This window comes from Papio anubis, chromosome 6, assembly GCF_008728515.1.
Source record: "Papio anubis isolate 15944 chromosome 6, Panubis1.0, whole genome shotgun sequence".
NCBI lineage: Eukaryota > Metazoa > Chordata > Mammalia > Primates > Cercopithecidae > Papio > Papio anubis.
Window position 1 is genome coordinate 107,505,900 of NC_044981.1, and position 16,692 is coordinate 107,522,591.

General features: G+C 36.5%; 1 protein-coding gene and 1 non-coding gene across 10 annotated transcripts in view; one reads left to right on the top strand and one right to left on the bottom strand.

Moving 5' to 3' along the window:
- The window catches only part of SCAF8 (SR-related CTD associated factor 8), a 249,609-nt gene that overhangs the window by 153,780 nt on the left and 79,137 nt on the right, over nucleotides 1-16,692 (bottom strand). For all 9 annotated transcript variants that reach the window (XR_004184579.1, XR_004184577.1, XR_004184580.1 and 6 more), the window contains 6 exons: nucleotides 13,597-13,697; nucleotides 10,821-10,934; nucleotides 9,036-9,192; nucleotides 6,978-7,111; nucleotides 4,970-5,114; nucleotides 2,140-2,208 (listed from right to left, as the gene is read on the bottom strand). Coding sequence is in view for 5 of the 9 variants with exons in the window: in XM_031667701.1 (XP_031523561.1) it covers nucleotides 2,140-2,208; nucleotides 4,970-5,114; nucleotides 6,978-7,111; nucleotides 9,036-9,192; nucleotides 10,821-10,934; nucleotides 13,597-13,697 (720 nt within the window). In the remaining 4 variants the exon portion in view is untranslated. The remainder of the gene's footprint in view (nucleotides 1-2,139; nucleotides 2,209-4,969; nucleotides 5,115-6,977; nucleotides 7,112-9,035; nucleotides 9,193-10,820; nucleotides 10,935-13,596; nucleotides 13,698-16,692) is intronic.
- Nucleotides 4,074-4,177, top strand: LOC116275516. Its single transcript, XR_004184643.1, has one exon. It is a non-coding gene; the product is annotated as a U6 spliceosomal RNA (small nuclear RNA).

The window sequence follows — 16,692 nt, forward strand, 5'->3', positions numbered from 1 at the left end:
AAAAACTGTTAGCATACAAGAGCTACAAAAATAAAACCATCTGTGGTCATGTATGAGAATTAAGAGAATTAAATGAGACAGTAAAGGCAACTGGGATAGCATCTGGCACACAACTATTTCTCTTTTTCCATTAATTGACTGCATATTTTCCAAAATTAGTGAACTAGGAAAAAATTGGGAGGTGGGCTCTCGTTACCCTCTGTGAATAGTGAATTCAGAAATGACTTCTCAACACTTTGTCTAATTTTCAGAAATAATAAACAATTCTTCCTAATGAACCAACAATAACAAAAAGAAACACTTTTAAACCTATCTTTTTTTTTGAGATGGAGTCTCGCTGGGTTGGCCAGGTTAGAGTGCAGTAGCGTGATCTCAGCAAGTGATTCTCCTGCCTCAGCCTCCCGAGTAGCTGGGATTACAGGCGTGAGCCACCACACCCGGCTAATTTTTGTATTTTTAGTGGAGACAGGGTTTCACCATGATGGCCAGGTTGGTCTTGAACTCCTGATCTCAGGTGATCTACCTGCCTAGGCCTCCCAAAGTGCTGGGATTACAGGCTTGAGCCACCACGCCCGGCCACTAATTCCTACTTCTAGGTTTTCTTAAAACAATTCTGACCCACCTTGGCCTCCCAAGGTACTGAGATTACAGGCGTGAGCCACCATGCCCGGCCAAATTTTAAAGCTATGTAAACACTGAAAGGGAGACAAAATTTAAGAATACAAGGAAAATGAATTAGATAATCAAAAGTTAAAATCTTTATATATCACATACACTCTTCAAGTCTAATTTTTGAGGTAGTCTTCCCTAAATTACTAAAGGTTTTTTAGAAGCTTGGAGAATTAATGTACAAAAAGAGTAGACTAGAATGAAAAAATTATTAAAAGGGTATATTAAGCATTTCTGTAACGTCCAATGACAGGAAAAAGGAAATGAATAAATGTCTGTATTTACTGTTGTGTTGCATTACTTTTGAAATGTCTACTCTAGTAAAGAAAATACAGATATCAAAACCAAGTAGGCTAGAGTGTATATCCCATAAAAATGTAAAAAAAAAAAAAAAAAAAAAAATCACATATGAAACTGGCACCACAACTACAAATGAAAGATTTATTTCAGTTAACCCTGATAAACAGTAATTTCATTATACATTTTTTTATTAAACTTTTAGGTTCAGGGGTACATGTACAGGTTTGTTATATAGGTTACTCATGTAACAAACAAATATTTATAGATACATGCACATGTATCCCTAGTTATGATTATACACCTTTGGGATAAAAAAAAGTGGGAGAAAAATCTTAGTTTCATCCAGCAGCCTTGTTGGCAGTAACACTACTTTCAAACTACTATGTGTATGTCTGTATTGTACAATAATGAAAAGCAATCATGTTACTGTTTTCAGTATATGAGAACACAGGCAAATATAAAAATCAAAGTAGCTAATTTGTTAATAGTGCTTATTCATTTTTTTCTGTTCAAAATGCACATTTTCTAGTTCTGTCCACTAAAAATTCCTAGACTCAATGAAAACCCAAGAGCAAAATGAGAATCTAGTACCCAGAGTGAATTCTCTAGATACCGTACGTACCCCAATAGGAAAAATGGCCGACTCTCAGATTGGAGGGAGGAAAACACAAGATTTGTCTGGGATATACTGGGCCAAAAAGCTAAGTAGCTCTCAAAACTAATGTGACAGGGAGGCAACACAGGTCTCCCACCATCCAAACAATTTACACTTCAAAAAAAAAAAAATGCAACTGACTAGAAGTAAAAAAATCCATTAACCCATAAACACTAAAGAAACTGAAGGAGAAAAAAAAAAGGGAGGACTGGGGCAGGACTGGACTAACATTAAGACATTTAATACACATAGCAAAACAAAAAAACACAAATAGGATGAGAGGACATTCTCTGAATTTTGACTAAAATAAAACCAATCATAAGACAGTTTAAGACAATCAAGCAAATTTAAATAAGAACTATCATTTACCATTAATATTTCAGAAATTATCTAACATGCATTTGTCTTAAAGCTTTCATAATGAAAATATTAACAGTAATTCACAAGAATGAGAACTGACACACTGAAACTAACACTACCATGAGTAAAGAAAACTCTAAAAGTAGAAAACTTACATGTTGGTACTACTGGTGGAATTGCAGGGGGTGGCACAACAGGTGGGGGAACTGGAGGCGGCATGAAACCTACATGGAAAAAAAAGAACCCAAAAAATAGCACAAGAAAAATTACTTACTTTAAATCAAAGATTCAAATAGCTACAAACGAAACTTCATATTCTTAAAATGGACTACAACCTCATATTTATATATTTTTTTTCTATTTTAAAAATGGCTTTTATATATGCTGCCTTATTTGATCCCTAATAAGCTAGGTAAAGCAAAGAGATCCTGATTTATGAGAACATCCTATTTATTTACCCATTCAAGTCCTGTAGCATGCTCTATGGTGCTGTAAAATCAAAGATTAATAGGAGCCAGGTAAACTGTTTATATATGCCATTTTATTTATTTGATACGCGTGTTTACTCACTAGATCAAAATGTTTCTGTTTCTTTGGATAACACATATTATGTTTTAAGCACTGAAGCAAATCTTCTATTTAATATTGACTTTTTAATGATTTCAATTACATTATTAATTTTAGATACCGAGTCTATGTTTCCCAGGCTGATCTCAAACTCCTGGCTTAAACCATCCTGCTACTTCAGCCTCCCGAATAGCTGGGACCAAAGGCACACACCATGGCGCTCAGCTTTTTAATCATTTTAAATATCGCACTGTAAATCTGCTTCTTTGCACTTTTTGAAATACAAAGCTACCATTACATTCAACTAGAAAATAATGACTAAAATAATTTTAAACTATAAAATCTACTTTGATATTCAAGGTTTGTTCCTCTTCTCACAATCCTGATTGTAACTAAGTTTTGTGGTAAATTATATGATACACATACTTAATATTTTTAATAAGATATACCTTTTGTACATTTAAAAAAGTGGCTAAAAGAAAAGAATAAAAATACATGATTTTTCAACAAATTAATAAGGAACGACTTTATAAAGCCTATATGGTTATGATTTTTGAAATAATAACTTAAAAATTTCTGAAATATTTAATTTTGAAATCACAAATAGAGAAAATTAAACTTTTCAATATTTAAAATAAAGTTATTAAAATCTGTATCAATTTCCTATTACACGTTAAACTGTAATTTAAAAAATTTACAATTACATGACCTATAAATTACAACCATTCTCAGACAACAAATTTATTTTTTAGTCTTGCTAAAAACTCTACCCAACATCTAAGAACTTAAGTTACAGAAGTCAACATACTGTATTTCTTCTCTTATAATATGCAAATAATTCATGAATTCAAATACATTTTAATTTGGAAAAACAATATATATATAGTTTTGACCCAATAAACTTGATAACAAAATTCCTGAATCAGAGTTTCTAGGTAAAAACTGTAACTTAAACGGGTATCTCATAAAGTAAATACATATAACTGCTTACATAGTTTAAGGTGGAGCTTTTAGGCTGGGCACAGTGGCTCATACATGTAATCCCAGCACTTTGGGAGGATCGCTTGCTTCCAGGAGTTCACAAGTATCTCTCCATCATTCTTCTAACCTAATCTCCCATGGTCTAATAATAAAAGCTTTCTTTTTTTTTTTTTGAGACAGGGTCTCACTCTGTCACCCAGGCTGCAGTGTAGTGGTGCGAACACAGTTCATTGTGGCCTCCACCTCCTGGGCTCAAGCCTCCTGAGTAACTGGGACTATAGGTGTGTACCACCTCGCCTGGCTACTTTCTTATTTTTTGTACAGACAGCGTGTCACTTTGCCTGGGCTGGTCTTGCACTCCTGCACCCAAGCAATCCTCTCACCTCAACCTCCCATGGTGCTGGGATTACAGGTGTGAGCTACCACGCCCAGCCTAAAACCTCTATCTTAAACTACATATTTAGTTGTGTTTAAGTAATCTATACCTGGAAAATCTAATTCAAGAAACTTTTTTTTGGTTTATCAGTAATTTATTAGGTCAGTACTTGCTTTGGCAGCACATACCCTAAAATTGGGATGACACAGAGATTAGCATGGCTCTTGTGCAAGGATAACACACAAATTTGTGAAGTCTTCCATATTTAAAGAATAAAAATAATTTATTAGGTCAAAATGAAGTATTACAAATTCAATTAGCCTTTTAAATATAATTTCTAATGTCTAAATGGAGCCTACTGATTCTTAGGAGGGACAACACAAATTTTCTGATGAAATGCTGATAATTATTAGAGAACTTCATATAAAAACTGCAACAGAAATTTTACATTAAGAGTAGTAATTCTTTTTTTTTTTTTTTGCCTTTTTTTCTTTTTGAGACAAAGTATTGCTCTGTTACCCAGGCTGGAGCGCAGTGGTGTGATCTTGGCTCACTGCAACCTCTGCCTACCAGGTTCAAACCATTCTCCTGCCTCAGACTCCCGAGTAGCTGAAATTACAGACCTGAGCCACCACGCCTGGCTAATTTTTGTATTTTTAGTACAGATGGGATTTCACCATGTTGGTGAGGCTGGTCTCAAACTCCTGACCTCAAGTGATCTGCCCACTTTGGCCTCCCTAAGTGCTGGGATTACAGATGTGAGCCACCATGCCTGGCCGTGGTTTTCAATTATTCTAAAGAAATTCTATTTTTCTGTGCCAGTGCTTCTTCTCCCACCAATCTGCATTCTGAGAACAAGTTAGAAAAGAAAACTCTCTGGCCCCTACCACAAACCGAGTAAAGCAAAAACAGTGGAGGCTGGGTCCAGCAATCTGTGCTGTAACAAGCCTATGCATGCTAAGGTCTCAGAACCACTGCTCTATGGTATTTAAATCTGAAAGAACAACAACTTAAAAGGATAATCTAAATAGAGTTCAAATATTAAAACAAAAATTCCTTACCAGGTGGTGGTTGTGAAGGGTTAAAACTTGCTCGTAAAAAAGGAGGTGGAGGAATCGGACTAAATCCAGGAGGAGGAACCGGCATCGACACAGGAAATGCTGGTGGGACTAAACTAACTGTAGGCACGGCTGGCGCCACTGGAATCTTTTGTGTACAGACAAAAAAGTTCAGTCATCAGTTTATTCACCTGCATCTTGGAACAACTAAAGGCAAATTATTCTATTTCTCTTTCAGGATGGTAACAAATACTATTAAAAAGGGTTTTATGCCCCCTTTTTGTATACTTGCAAGTGAACCGACTTAGGGTAAAAACAAGGCCATGTTATTCAACAGATAGTTTTTACTTGGAGATTATGAATTTGATCTTACATTCAAGTGATGTAAACTAATGGTCACCTAGTTCGAAACTGAGTATTATGCTCCATTTTAAATTGCCATCTCCCACTCAGTAACACCTATGCTATGCAACCTAACCACCATTAGGAAGCATGTCAATAACAGCTTTAGAATGGCTTAAATTTCTCATAAATTTATTTTCTAATCCTAGCATAAGTACCTTTTACTCACTCTAGGTACAAGTCGCAAGTATTCATCTGCACCACAGCTTTAGCTCTCTTCTAAATTTCACGTTACATCAAGTGTCTGTTCAACATCCCAAGTGTGCTGACAAAAAGATACTTCTACCTAACACGTATGAAACAACTGATTTTCCAGTCATCCTTCCCAAAAGAACTCTTCTCACAGTCTTTCCCAGTCTCAGTTAATGGTAACTCTATCTTTCCAATTTCTTGGACTAAAAACCTTGCCTCTGCTTTTGCTCATAATAATCCCAAATCCAATCACACTAGGAAAAGTCCTGTTAGTTACAACACCTTCAAAATACACCTAGTATCTGACCATTTCTCATTACCTCCACTATTTTCTCATTACCTCCAGTGCAACAGACACTCCAGAAGTCTATTCTGAGCCATCACCAGCTCTCATCTGGATTGCTACAACTGTCTTTTAACTGGTCTCCCTACTCAAAGCTCACTACAGCCTAGTCTCAAAGTAGTAACCGGTGCAATTCTTTAAAACTGTAAGCCAGATCAAGTCACTCCTCTGCTCAGAATCCTCCAATGGCTCCTCATCTCTCTCTCTTTTTGTCACATGTAAAGACCCACCATCCTCATCTCATTCCAAGTGAAAGCCAAAGTCCTTAGAAAGATTTATCTTCAACTAACTTGCCTTTCACTGGCTTTATTCTAGCCCACTTAACACTCCTGGACCACACCAACATATTCCTGGTGTGGGACCTTTGCACTGGTTGTTGCCTCTGAACAGAATGTTCTTCATCAGATATCCACATGGTTAATTCCCTTAGTGCTTTTAAGTCATTGCTCAAATTTCTCATTCTCAATTAGGTCTATCCTCACCATTCTATTTAAAATAGATCAGCCTTATGCTACCTTTTTCCTTCCATATGATCTCATAATCATATTTATTTTACATTTTCTGTCACCACTATTGAGAATAAAAGCTCCAAAAGGGCAGAGATTTGTGGGGGTTTTTCACTGATACCTAGAAAAGTGAGTGTCACAGAGCCAGTACTCAGTAAATATTTGTTCAATAAACATATTTAAATACGAATGACATCATTTCTAAAAATAATTTTTCAAAAAGTATTTGATTAAACTCATTAAAATAACTTACTGTTCTATCAATTTGACTCCTCAGAAAAACATGAATCTAAAAAAATCCTGTGAGTTCTCAGAAATAATATTTCCATAGTTATCTTTATTTTAATGTGTTTAGCACAATGATACCACAGCATTAGCAGACTTTTTTTTTTTTTTTTTTTTTCAAGAGATTTAAAAGAAATATTCTTTTCCCTAAAACTACTGACAACCATTTATTCTGATATGGAGATTTTCATTCCGGTTTGATAAAGTAAATACATGATTAAAAACAGAAATGTAAAAGAACACATGAAGGAAAAAAAAAAAACAGACCCACTTCAACACTAACCTGCAACATAGCAACAGGAGGAGGGAAAACCTCTGCCTGGGTTGTGACCACTGTCTCCTTTTCAACTGGAGTTGGGCTCTGAGTTGTCTGGACCGTCTCTTTAACAGGTTCTGAGCTTTTCACAGTTTCCCACTCTAAACAAAATATTTGAAATTGATTTCCTTTGGATAGGTGCAACTTTTCATTTTCTTCTTTGTATTCATTTATTTCACATCTAAATTCTTCATCTACCTTGGCACATCTTTAAGATATATCCAAAACTGTAGGTGCCACTCTAGACTTCTGCCCAGAATAATCTGATTAGGATACTATGGAGTTCAAAAAACCATGACACATGAGACACAAAGGAAAGACACTAAAATATTTCATCTAAAGAAAACACTTAGAAGGGATATAATAGACACGTATATCTCAATGGCTGGCTGATATAAGAGGAACTAACCATACTCAATTTTTTAATCACAAAATACAACAAAGGAAGACCAACTAGAAGAGTATTAATCCAATACAATAAAATCCTTCTGAAAACACAGCTATGCAAAAAGAGAACAAAGAAGCTCTAATGGTTCCTCTCTCATGCTTCTCCATCTCATTCAAAGTAAAGATCAAGTAAGGTAAGTAAGATTTATATGACTTTGCCCCTCTGTACCTATCTGCCTTGATCTCCTACTACTCCTTCCTCACTCACTCTGCACAAGCTATACTGGTCTCCTTATTTTTGAATACAAACATGGCACTTGCTGTTCCCTCCATATAGAATGCTCTTTCCCCAGATGGCTGCATGCCTTACACTTTCAAATATCTCATTCTCCATTAGATCTTCTACAAGCACATAAAAACTGCAACACCTCCACGCCCACATTGCCCATCTCCCTTCCCTGATTTTTTTTCTTTGAACTTACTGACACTAAAGTACTATATTATTTATCTATTTTATCTGTTTTCTTCACAGATAATGTGTGAAACATGCACTAGTGAACTTTATAGCATTTGAGGCTTTATGGGCCATGTGTTCTCTGCTGCAAGTGTTGAACTGTTATTGCAAAAAAAAAAAAAAGTAATATAAAATAGGTAAACAAGTGAGCATGGCTGTGTTTCAATAAAACTTTACAGAACAGGCTACCAACAGGATTTGGACCATGGATAGTAGGTTGCTGACCTCTGCGCTACACTCTACAAGAGGAAGAATTTTTGTCTATTTATCTCACTGCTATAATTCCAGTTCCTAAAATTAGGCCTGATACACAGTACAAAGTAAAATATTTACTAAGTGAAGATACTGGAATAAGCAGCCATTGGCGCGGGTGGGGTGAAGAGTAGGCCTGACAGGAAGAGTTTAATAGAAACAAAAATGGTTCAAAATTTTGCATTGGTCTGAGAAACAAATATTCGGAAAATTAGCTAATTCTCATAAACGAGCTAAGGTGTGAAGGAAAAAGGTGTGTATATACATTCCAGTTCTTTTTCAAATGTTTAGATTTCCTATTGGTTATAACTGCAAATCATTTTGTCAATTTTTAACTGAAATCTTTTAAAATAAAAAGACAATTTTTGGGGGAGGGAAAAAAAAAAAGCAGGCTAGATGATCATTTGGTATTGTAAAAGGCATCCCAGAAAGTATTTAACATTGTATGAATCTGAACCTCCCTAAACTAAGATTCTATTCCTGCTATTTTCAACATGGATACTACTCAAAATAATCTGCAAAGTGTTTCAAAGAAACTTCCCAAGTTCCCACTTAAACTGAAGCAATCACAAATATTTAGTTTTAAAAATCCCTCCTACACATAACTCTCAAGTATGAAAACGAAAAAAAAAAAAAACTCATACATTTAAAAATGCTACATTTATATAGACTTCCATACTTTCTAATCTATACTTTGACATCTATGAAATAGGTCCCATTAAGCATGTACACTAGGGCACAGGAATGTATCTTTTGTCTTTTTTGGGAGATGAATCCAGGATACAGAGTTAATGCTATCACCCCAAATTCATTTCAGCTACAACCTTCTAACCATACTTTTTTTAACAATAAAAAGACCTTAAAATTCTTACCAGTATTTACAGTCTCCTGATCAATCATGCCTCCTTCTGCAAAACCTTCCAAGTCATCCACTTTAACTTTTTCCCATGGTATATATGTAACTCCAAGATCCACATCCCAGAATTGTTTGTATTCTGTTTTTACACCTTTGTTTAAAGCCCAAGCGATCTATTGTAAATGGGAAGAGGAAAAAAGAAAGCTTATATACACATACTATAAAAACAAGGTAAAAAGTTCGAAATTTTATTTAAACAATGTAAACACAATAAAATTGGTTTTAGAAAATAGTTGGAAAAGCAGAGCTGGAAAACTAATTGTAGCCAAAAAAATTTTTTTCCAGTTGTTTTTCTTTGTCTGAGACAGGGTCTCACTCAGTCACCCAGGCTGGAGTGCAGTAGCACAATCATGGTTCACTGCTTCGACCTTGAGGGCTCAAGCGATATTCCTGCCTTAGCCCTGCAGTAGCTGGGACTGTAGGCAGGCAACACCATGCCCAACTAATTTTTTTATTTTTTAGTAGAGTTAGGGGTTTCATCATGTTGCTTAGGCTGTCAAAAACTCCTGAGTTCAAGTGACCCGCCCACCTCGGCCTCCAAAAGTGCTGGGCAGGTGTGAGCCACTGCGCCTCACCAGTTTTGTTTTTTAAAATGAAACTTACATTAGACATAGTATTTACAATAAAGGATTCCTACTTCTTATTGTAACTCTAATAGTGCAATGCACTTCCAAAGAAAATCCAAATCCACTTTTCACCATAAAAATGTCAAACTACATCAGGGGTGATTAGAACAGCATTTTTCTTCACTTTTTGAGACAGGGTCTCATTCTGTCACCCAGGCTGGAGTGTAGTGGCATGACCATGGCTCACTACAGCCTTAACTTCCTGGGCTCAAAAGATCCTCCCACCTCAGCCTCCTAAGCAGCTGGGACCATAGATGCATACCATCACACTCAGCTAATTTTTACGTTGTTTTGTAGAGATGAGGTCTCATGTTGCCCAGGCTGTTCTTAGACTCCTGGGCTCAAGTGATCCTCCCACCTCAGCCTCCCAAAGTGCTGGGACTGCAGGTGTGAGCTGCCACACCTGGCCCATTATTTTAGAAAAAATCTTTTATTCCAGAGGAGACTAGGGACACTTTAGTTTACACAAGAAACTTAGCCATGAATGAAAACAGATGAGCATATATTGACTTTAATGAAAGTAATTATTCTAAAGTTTTTAATTCAGTTGCAGAAACTGATGAGATAAACTTCAAATAACAGAAAGCAAATTGTGAGTTAATCATAGAAAGTAATGGAAAGATACTCAAAACATTCTCAGTATAAAGACTAAGAAGAAAATAAAAATATTCTGATAATCTCTTCAGAAGGGCCTGGTTTATATTTTCAAAAACATGTCAAAAAAAAGAAATCAATAATATAATTAGAATGTATAGTTAAGGAATATTGGGAGGAAAAGTGAATGAAAGACAATACTATAAAATGAACACGTTCTGCTCATAGAATGGTGCCCCAGTTGACTCAGAAAGCTGTGCAAGTGTAATTTCAAGGAAGTAACTGAAGTTCTCATTATTGGACTTATTCTTACCTACATCTAATTCTGTAACTCAATGAACTGAAACAATAAGTTTCTGATGAGGTTTGTCCATAACATTTAAAAAGAATTTAATACAGAGACATTCTAATAATCCAATAAAAGAGCTTGTGACCCTTTTGTGAAAAACTCAGACTTTAACATAACAGACATTAAAGATACTGCCCCCCCCAACCCCAAGTTCCACTCCACCAAATCTCACCTTAATGACCTTGGACCCAATTTTATACGATCCAGAACTGAGTTTCTGAAGAGCTCGAAATGCATCTTGTCGATGAACCATGCAGACATAAGCACAGCCCCTGGGAGGAATCATCTAATAAAAAAAAAATTTTTTAAGAAATGGTATAAGAAGACAAATTCATTCCAGTATTTTATGGTTTAAATGACACAAAACATTGACTACTTACTAATACTTCAATTTTGATAGATTACTGACTTATTTTCCCCTTTCTTCCTCCAGCTGTTTATTAGTAGGTACAATTCATGTACAATTAATAACTCAACTTTTAAAATCCCAAAATTCAAAACTCAATTAGGTATCATAAGCCATGATACATGAAATCTTAAATATCATATGGCAATATTTTTTGAATACAGAAAAAGAACTATTAAAAACAAAACAAAACAAAATGTATAACTTCATATATATAATGCCACCAGATAAAAGGAAAGTAGTAGTATATGGTCAAAATATTTGAAGGCAACAATTTATTCCCAATATTACCTCAATTTTTCCAAATGTTATACTGAGTAATGCAAAGAGGATTTTTCTTTTGGGGAATTATCTTATCCTTAATATAAAATCCATAATCTGAAAGAATTGATAAAAATTTTCAGTCTTATAAAACTTTATTTTGTTCAAGTGCTTCTGGCAAAGGTTTTAACAAGAAGAAAATAGCCTCAGTGTTAAGATTTGAGACTGATTTATAAAGCATTTAACTATTCTACAACTACCAGACCATAAAATTATCCTTAATATATTAACTCAGAAAACTATGCACAGCATTTCTTTCTGAGAAACTCAAAAGGCATTCTATCATTTTATTTTCACTCAATACCTAAAATAAGCCCTATCTGTTCTTAAAGCTTACACAGAAACCTTTTCCTCGGCCTTGCTAACACTTCAAGCTACTGTCTCTTTAATATTAATATCAAACTTCTTAAAAGAGAAGTCTATCTAAACCTTGACATTCTTCTTTATCTATTGCAATCTAACTCTAATTCCTCACCAACCCACTGGAAAATACTCCACTCTCTTCAAGCTCACCAGTGACCTACTAAATGCCAAGCTGAATGGACTTTTTTATCTTTGACGTCCCCAAAATTAAATGAGTGGATTATGAATCATTTCACAAAATAACTTAGTGCTTATTATTTATAAGTACTATGCTCTCAAAAAGTAATACAATAGAGGAGAGGGATAAGGCAAACAGATGCTCAAGCGACCACGATACAATAAAGACTACAAACATGATCAACAAACAGGAAAATACAAAATGTTACTTGGACACAAGGTGTGTTCAGAGCAATGATTCCTGCTGTGTGTCAGAATCACCTATGTATGCAGCTGTGCACTTTGCTAAAAATTTGAAGACACTGAGCATCGGCATCCCTAATTTTTCAAATGTCAAGACATATTACTGATATGCAGCTAGAACTGAGAATCAGTAGTTTAAGGGTAGGGGTAAACCAGAAAGAAACTTCAGAGAAAGTCTATGATTACAGACTCTGAAAGATAGTGATGTTTTAACAGGTAAAATCTAAAAAGACAAAAGAATAAGAGAAGTCGACAGCACTCTTGTGGTATACAGACAGAAATCTGAAGTACCCAAGTTGAAATCCTTAACCAATCACCTTTTTATCACCTGTGTAACTTAAGCAAATCACGTAGTTTCTTCATTAGAAAATAATCATATTTGAATTACTTAACCAGCTTCTTAACGAGGCTCCAAAGAGATCATACACAGTCAAAAGTAAGATGCAAAATGGTTCAACTCAACTCAAACAAAGAATTCTGTTACTATTACAGAAAAGTCAAGTTTGGCCATTTAAGGAAGACTGGGAAATAAGACTAGAAAGGAAAACTGGGCAATTTTCTGATAAATAATGATAAAAAGATCCCACAGACATAAAACTGTAACCACAGGGAATGAAATCAGAAGCCTGATGAATTCGGTCTCCTCATACTTCCTGCTTACCAGTATGGATGGATGAATGGATGGATAAATGTCTCCCCAAACAAATGACTACAAAACATTTCATCACACAGCAGGAGGAAGGAAGACAGAGAGCACATAATTTTTAAATAAAAGAACAATTAAAATAGCAAACCAAGATGTCTAACCTTCAGGGAAAAGCATCAGGCCTCATGAAGAATAAAACAGACTCAAAGGAGGAGACTGAGTGGTGCAAAACTAGTGCAAGAATCCAGAGTGAAAGAGTTATGCTCAACTTACTAGTAATTCGCTGGCCATACTAATTTTCTTACCTGACATTTGCTCTGTTTGATAAAAAAGAGAGTAAAAGAGCACAAGACAGTGAGAAGAAAAACGCAAAAGAAACTGGGATCTCAAGCCCAGCTGTGTCTCCACGACTGCTTATGTGATCATGTGCAAGTGACAACAATTCTGTGGAACTCTCCATTTCCTTAGACACATTTTTTTAAAAAAGGAATTAAACTAGACCACACATAGGGTTCCTGCTAACTCAAACATTTGATGATGTTAGGAACCAAGCATGCTACACTGTTATAAAACTCAAGAATATTTTGTTAGAATTCCACTAAAAAATAAAAATAATTAAGGAGAGAAACCGCACCAAAATAAACACAGACATTATCAAAGTAAAGCAATCCTTTTAAAGATGTGTATTATTTAAGGTAGACATTACTGGGCTAATTAGGAACAGAAGCGACTCTTTGTATTAATAAAAACCTCCTTTTTTTAAACCTTAAATTATTAAGAACTAATACTTGCATTAATGGATTCAATTTGTCCAAACTCTTCAAACAGGTTGGTTAAGTCTTGCTGTGTTGCCTTCTTGTCCACTTGCCCAACCCAGAGAGTAGTACTACATACTGTCAAGACATAAGAGACAAATGACATAAATCATATAGACACAGTTACTTCTTTCAAAAGTAGCTGAGGAAAAAGCAGTAATAAACATAATAATTAAATTTAAGAGAATGTATTTTTAAATAATTGTCAATGAACACTTGCATCTGTTATGTTTAAAATCAACTAAAATCACAAGTATTAATTCACATCTCTGCCAACTCAACCACTTGCATGTCACCTGTTTTCAAGCTTGCCTGCACACTTGAATCATCTGTGGATGCCAGGGTCCCACTCTAAAAGGATGAGTAGCATGCAGTATCAAAGACGGGGAACTGAGAGTTGTAAAATTCCCTAGGTGATTCTAATGTGTAACAAAGTTTCAAAACTACTTCTCACTGTAATCCCATTTGTGAACCTTTCCTTTTCTTTTTTTGAGATGGAGTCTCAGAGTCTCACTCTGTCACCCAGGCTGGAGTGCAGTGGTTCGATCTTGGCTCACTGCCAGCTCTGGCTCCCATGTTCACACTATTCTCCTGCCTTGGCCTCCCGAGTAGCTGGGACTATAGGCGCCCGCCACCACGCCCGGCTGATTTTTTGTATTTTTAATAGAGACAGGGTTTCACCATGTTAGCCAGGATGGTCTCGATCTCCTGACCTCATGATCCGCCGGCCTTGGCCTCCCAAAGTGCTGGGATTACAGGCGTGAGCCACTGCGCCCGCCTGTGAACCTTTTAAGTGTCTTTCTGTGCTGGAAGGACTAACTGAATGTGTCTCTCTTATCAAGAGATAAATCTGAAAACAGCATCTTATCCTTAAGGAAACAATCCTTTGTGTAAAGATACAAAGGAAAAATGGCCAAATCAGAACCATCCCTTAACCCCTTGAAAGACTTAAGAGATACTTAACTGTTGAAAGCCACATCCCCTTAACAAATATTAAACATGAGACATCTTGCCTACTTTCAGCTGTACTGTTCATGCCTCCATGAATGCCTCCTTTTACAGAAGACATTTATTTAAAAAATATTTATAGCTGATACCTTTGCAGAATTTTCATACATTGTATTTGGATTTATGTCAATGTCCACATTTCTGGCTACCTTTTATCTATAATAAGACAGGTTTAAGGCAGGTTTTACCCTATGGCTAATTTAGTCCCTTGGCAAGATCACTACTCAGTGCCCTACACTTTTCAACCAGGTCTCTCCACTGTGGCTAGTCAGAACTCTAACATCTTCTAGACCTCTGTAAGCTTTAGGAATCACTTAGTGAACACAGGGTCCCTGGTCATTGTTCTTTCCCTGCAAGCTGTTTATCTCCTGTAAGTCTTATCCTATGTATATTCAATTTAATCTTCCACTAAAGTCTCAAGGAGCTCTGCATCAAGTTTTTAGTTGTTTTGTTTTTTTTTTCCTGAGACAGGGTCTCACTCTGTTGCCCAGACTGGAGTGCAGTGATGTGATCTCGGCTCTCTGCAACCTCCACCTCCCGGGCTCAAGTGATCCTCCATCCTCAGCCTCCCGAGTAACTGGGACTACCGGTATGCGTCATCACACTCAGCTAATTTTTGTTGTATCTTTAGCAGAGATACAATTTCACCATGGTTGACCAGGCTGGTCTCAAACTCTTGGTCTCAAGTGATTTCAAAGTGCTGGAATTAGAGGCAAGCCACCATGTCTAGCTTTGTAACAGTTTTTTATTGCTGCTATAACAAAATAACATGAACTTAGAATAAAACAAATATATTATCTTATAGTTCTGAATATCTACAATGGGCTGCATTCCCTCTGCGGGGCTCTAGGGGAGAATCTGTTTCCTTACCTTTGCTAGGTTCTACAAGTTGCCTGCCTTCCTTGGCTCATGGTCCCATCCTCTGTCTTCAAAACCACCTCCACAACATTTCCCAAATTCTCTCTCCTTTCATTATCACATCACCTTTTCTCTTCAGCGTATTTGGCTTCCCCCTTATGTACCTGTGTAATTAAACTGGGTCTTCTGGATAATCCAGGTTCATCTCCCCACCTCATGATACCTAATTTAAAAGGGTCTGAAAAGTCCCTTTTACCATACAATGCAACATATTTAAAAGTCCCAATGATTTAAATGTAGATACCTTTTAGGGGGCCATTATTCAATCTACCACAAACCCTTAACAGAAGTCTGGAGCTCTATCATGGAATAAATTCCCCTGCCCCTTTATTTTTGGAGACAAGGTCTTGCTCTGTCACCCAGGCTGAGGTTGGAGTGCAATGTCCCAATTATAGCTCACTGCAGCCTCCAACTCCTGGCTTTACGGCATCCTCCCTGACTCAGCCTCCACAGAAGCTGAAACTATAGGCACACATCACCATGCTTGGCTAAGTTTTTATTTTTAGTACAGACATGGTCTTGCTATTTCCCAGGCTGGTCTCAAATTCCTGGCCTCAAGCAATCCTCCTGCCTTGGCCTTCCAAAGTGCTGTGATTGTAGGTTTGAGCCACTGTACTCAGCCTTAAGGATTCTTTTAGCTTTTTTGTTTGTTTGTTTTGTTTTGTTTTGTTTTGTTTTGAGACAGGGTCTTGCTCTGTTCCTCAGGCTGGAGTGCAGTGACACAATCATATCCCACTGTAGCTTCTCGACCTCCTAGGCACAAGTGATCCTCCCACCTCTTGCTTGAGTAGCTGGGACTACAGGTGTGAACCACCTTGCCCAACTAATTTTTTTTTTTTTTTGGGGGGTAGAGATGGGATCTCACTTTGTTGCTCAGGCTGGTCTTAATCTCCTGGCCTCAAGCAATCTGCTGGCCTGTGCCTCCCAAAGTAGCTTGGATTATAGGTGTGAGCTGCTGCACCTGGCATTCCCTTTTTTCTCTTTATTACTGTTTCTGCATATTCCAGCTGCCTTAATCTCCCTGAACTCTGTTCCATATTTCCTATCTCTTTCAATATTATCTCTCTACACATTTTTCCCATAGGGAACTCCATATTTTTCCCCAGAAAGCACTAATGATTCTTGCTATCCCATGCAGAAGGGACAC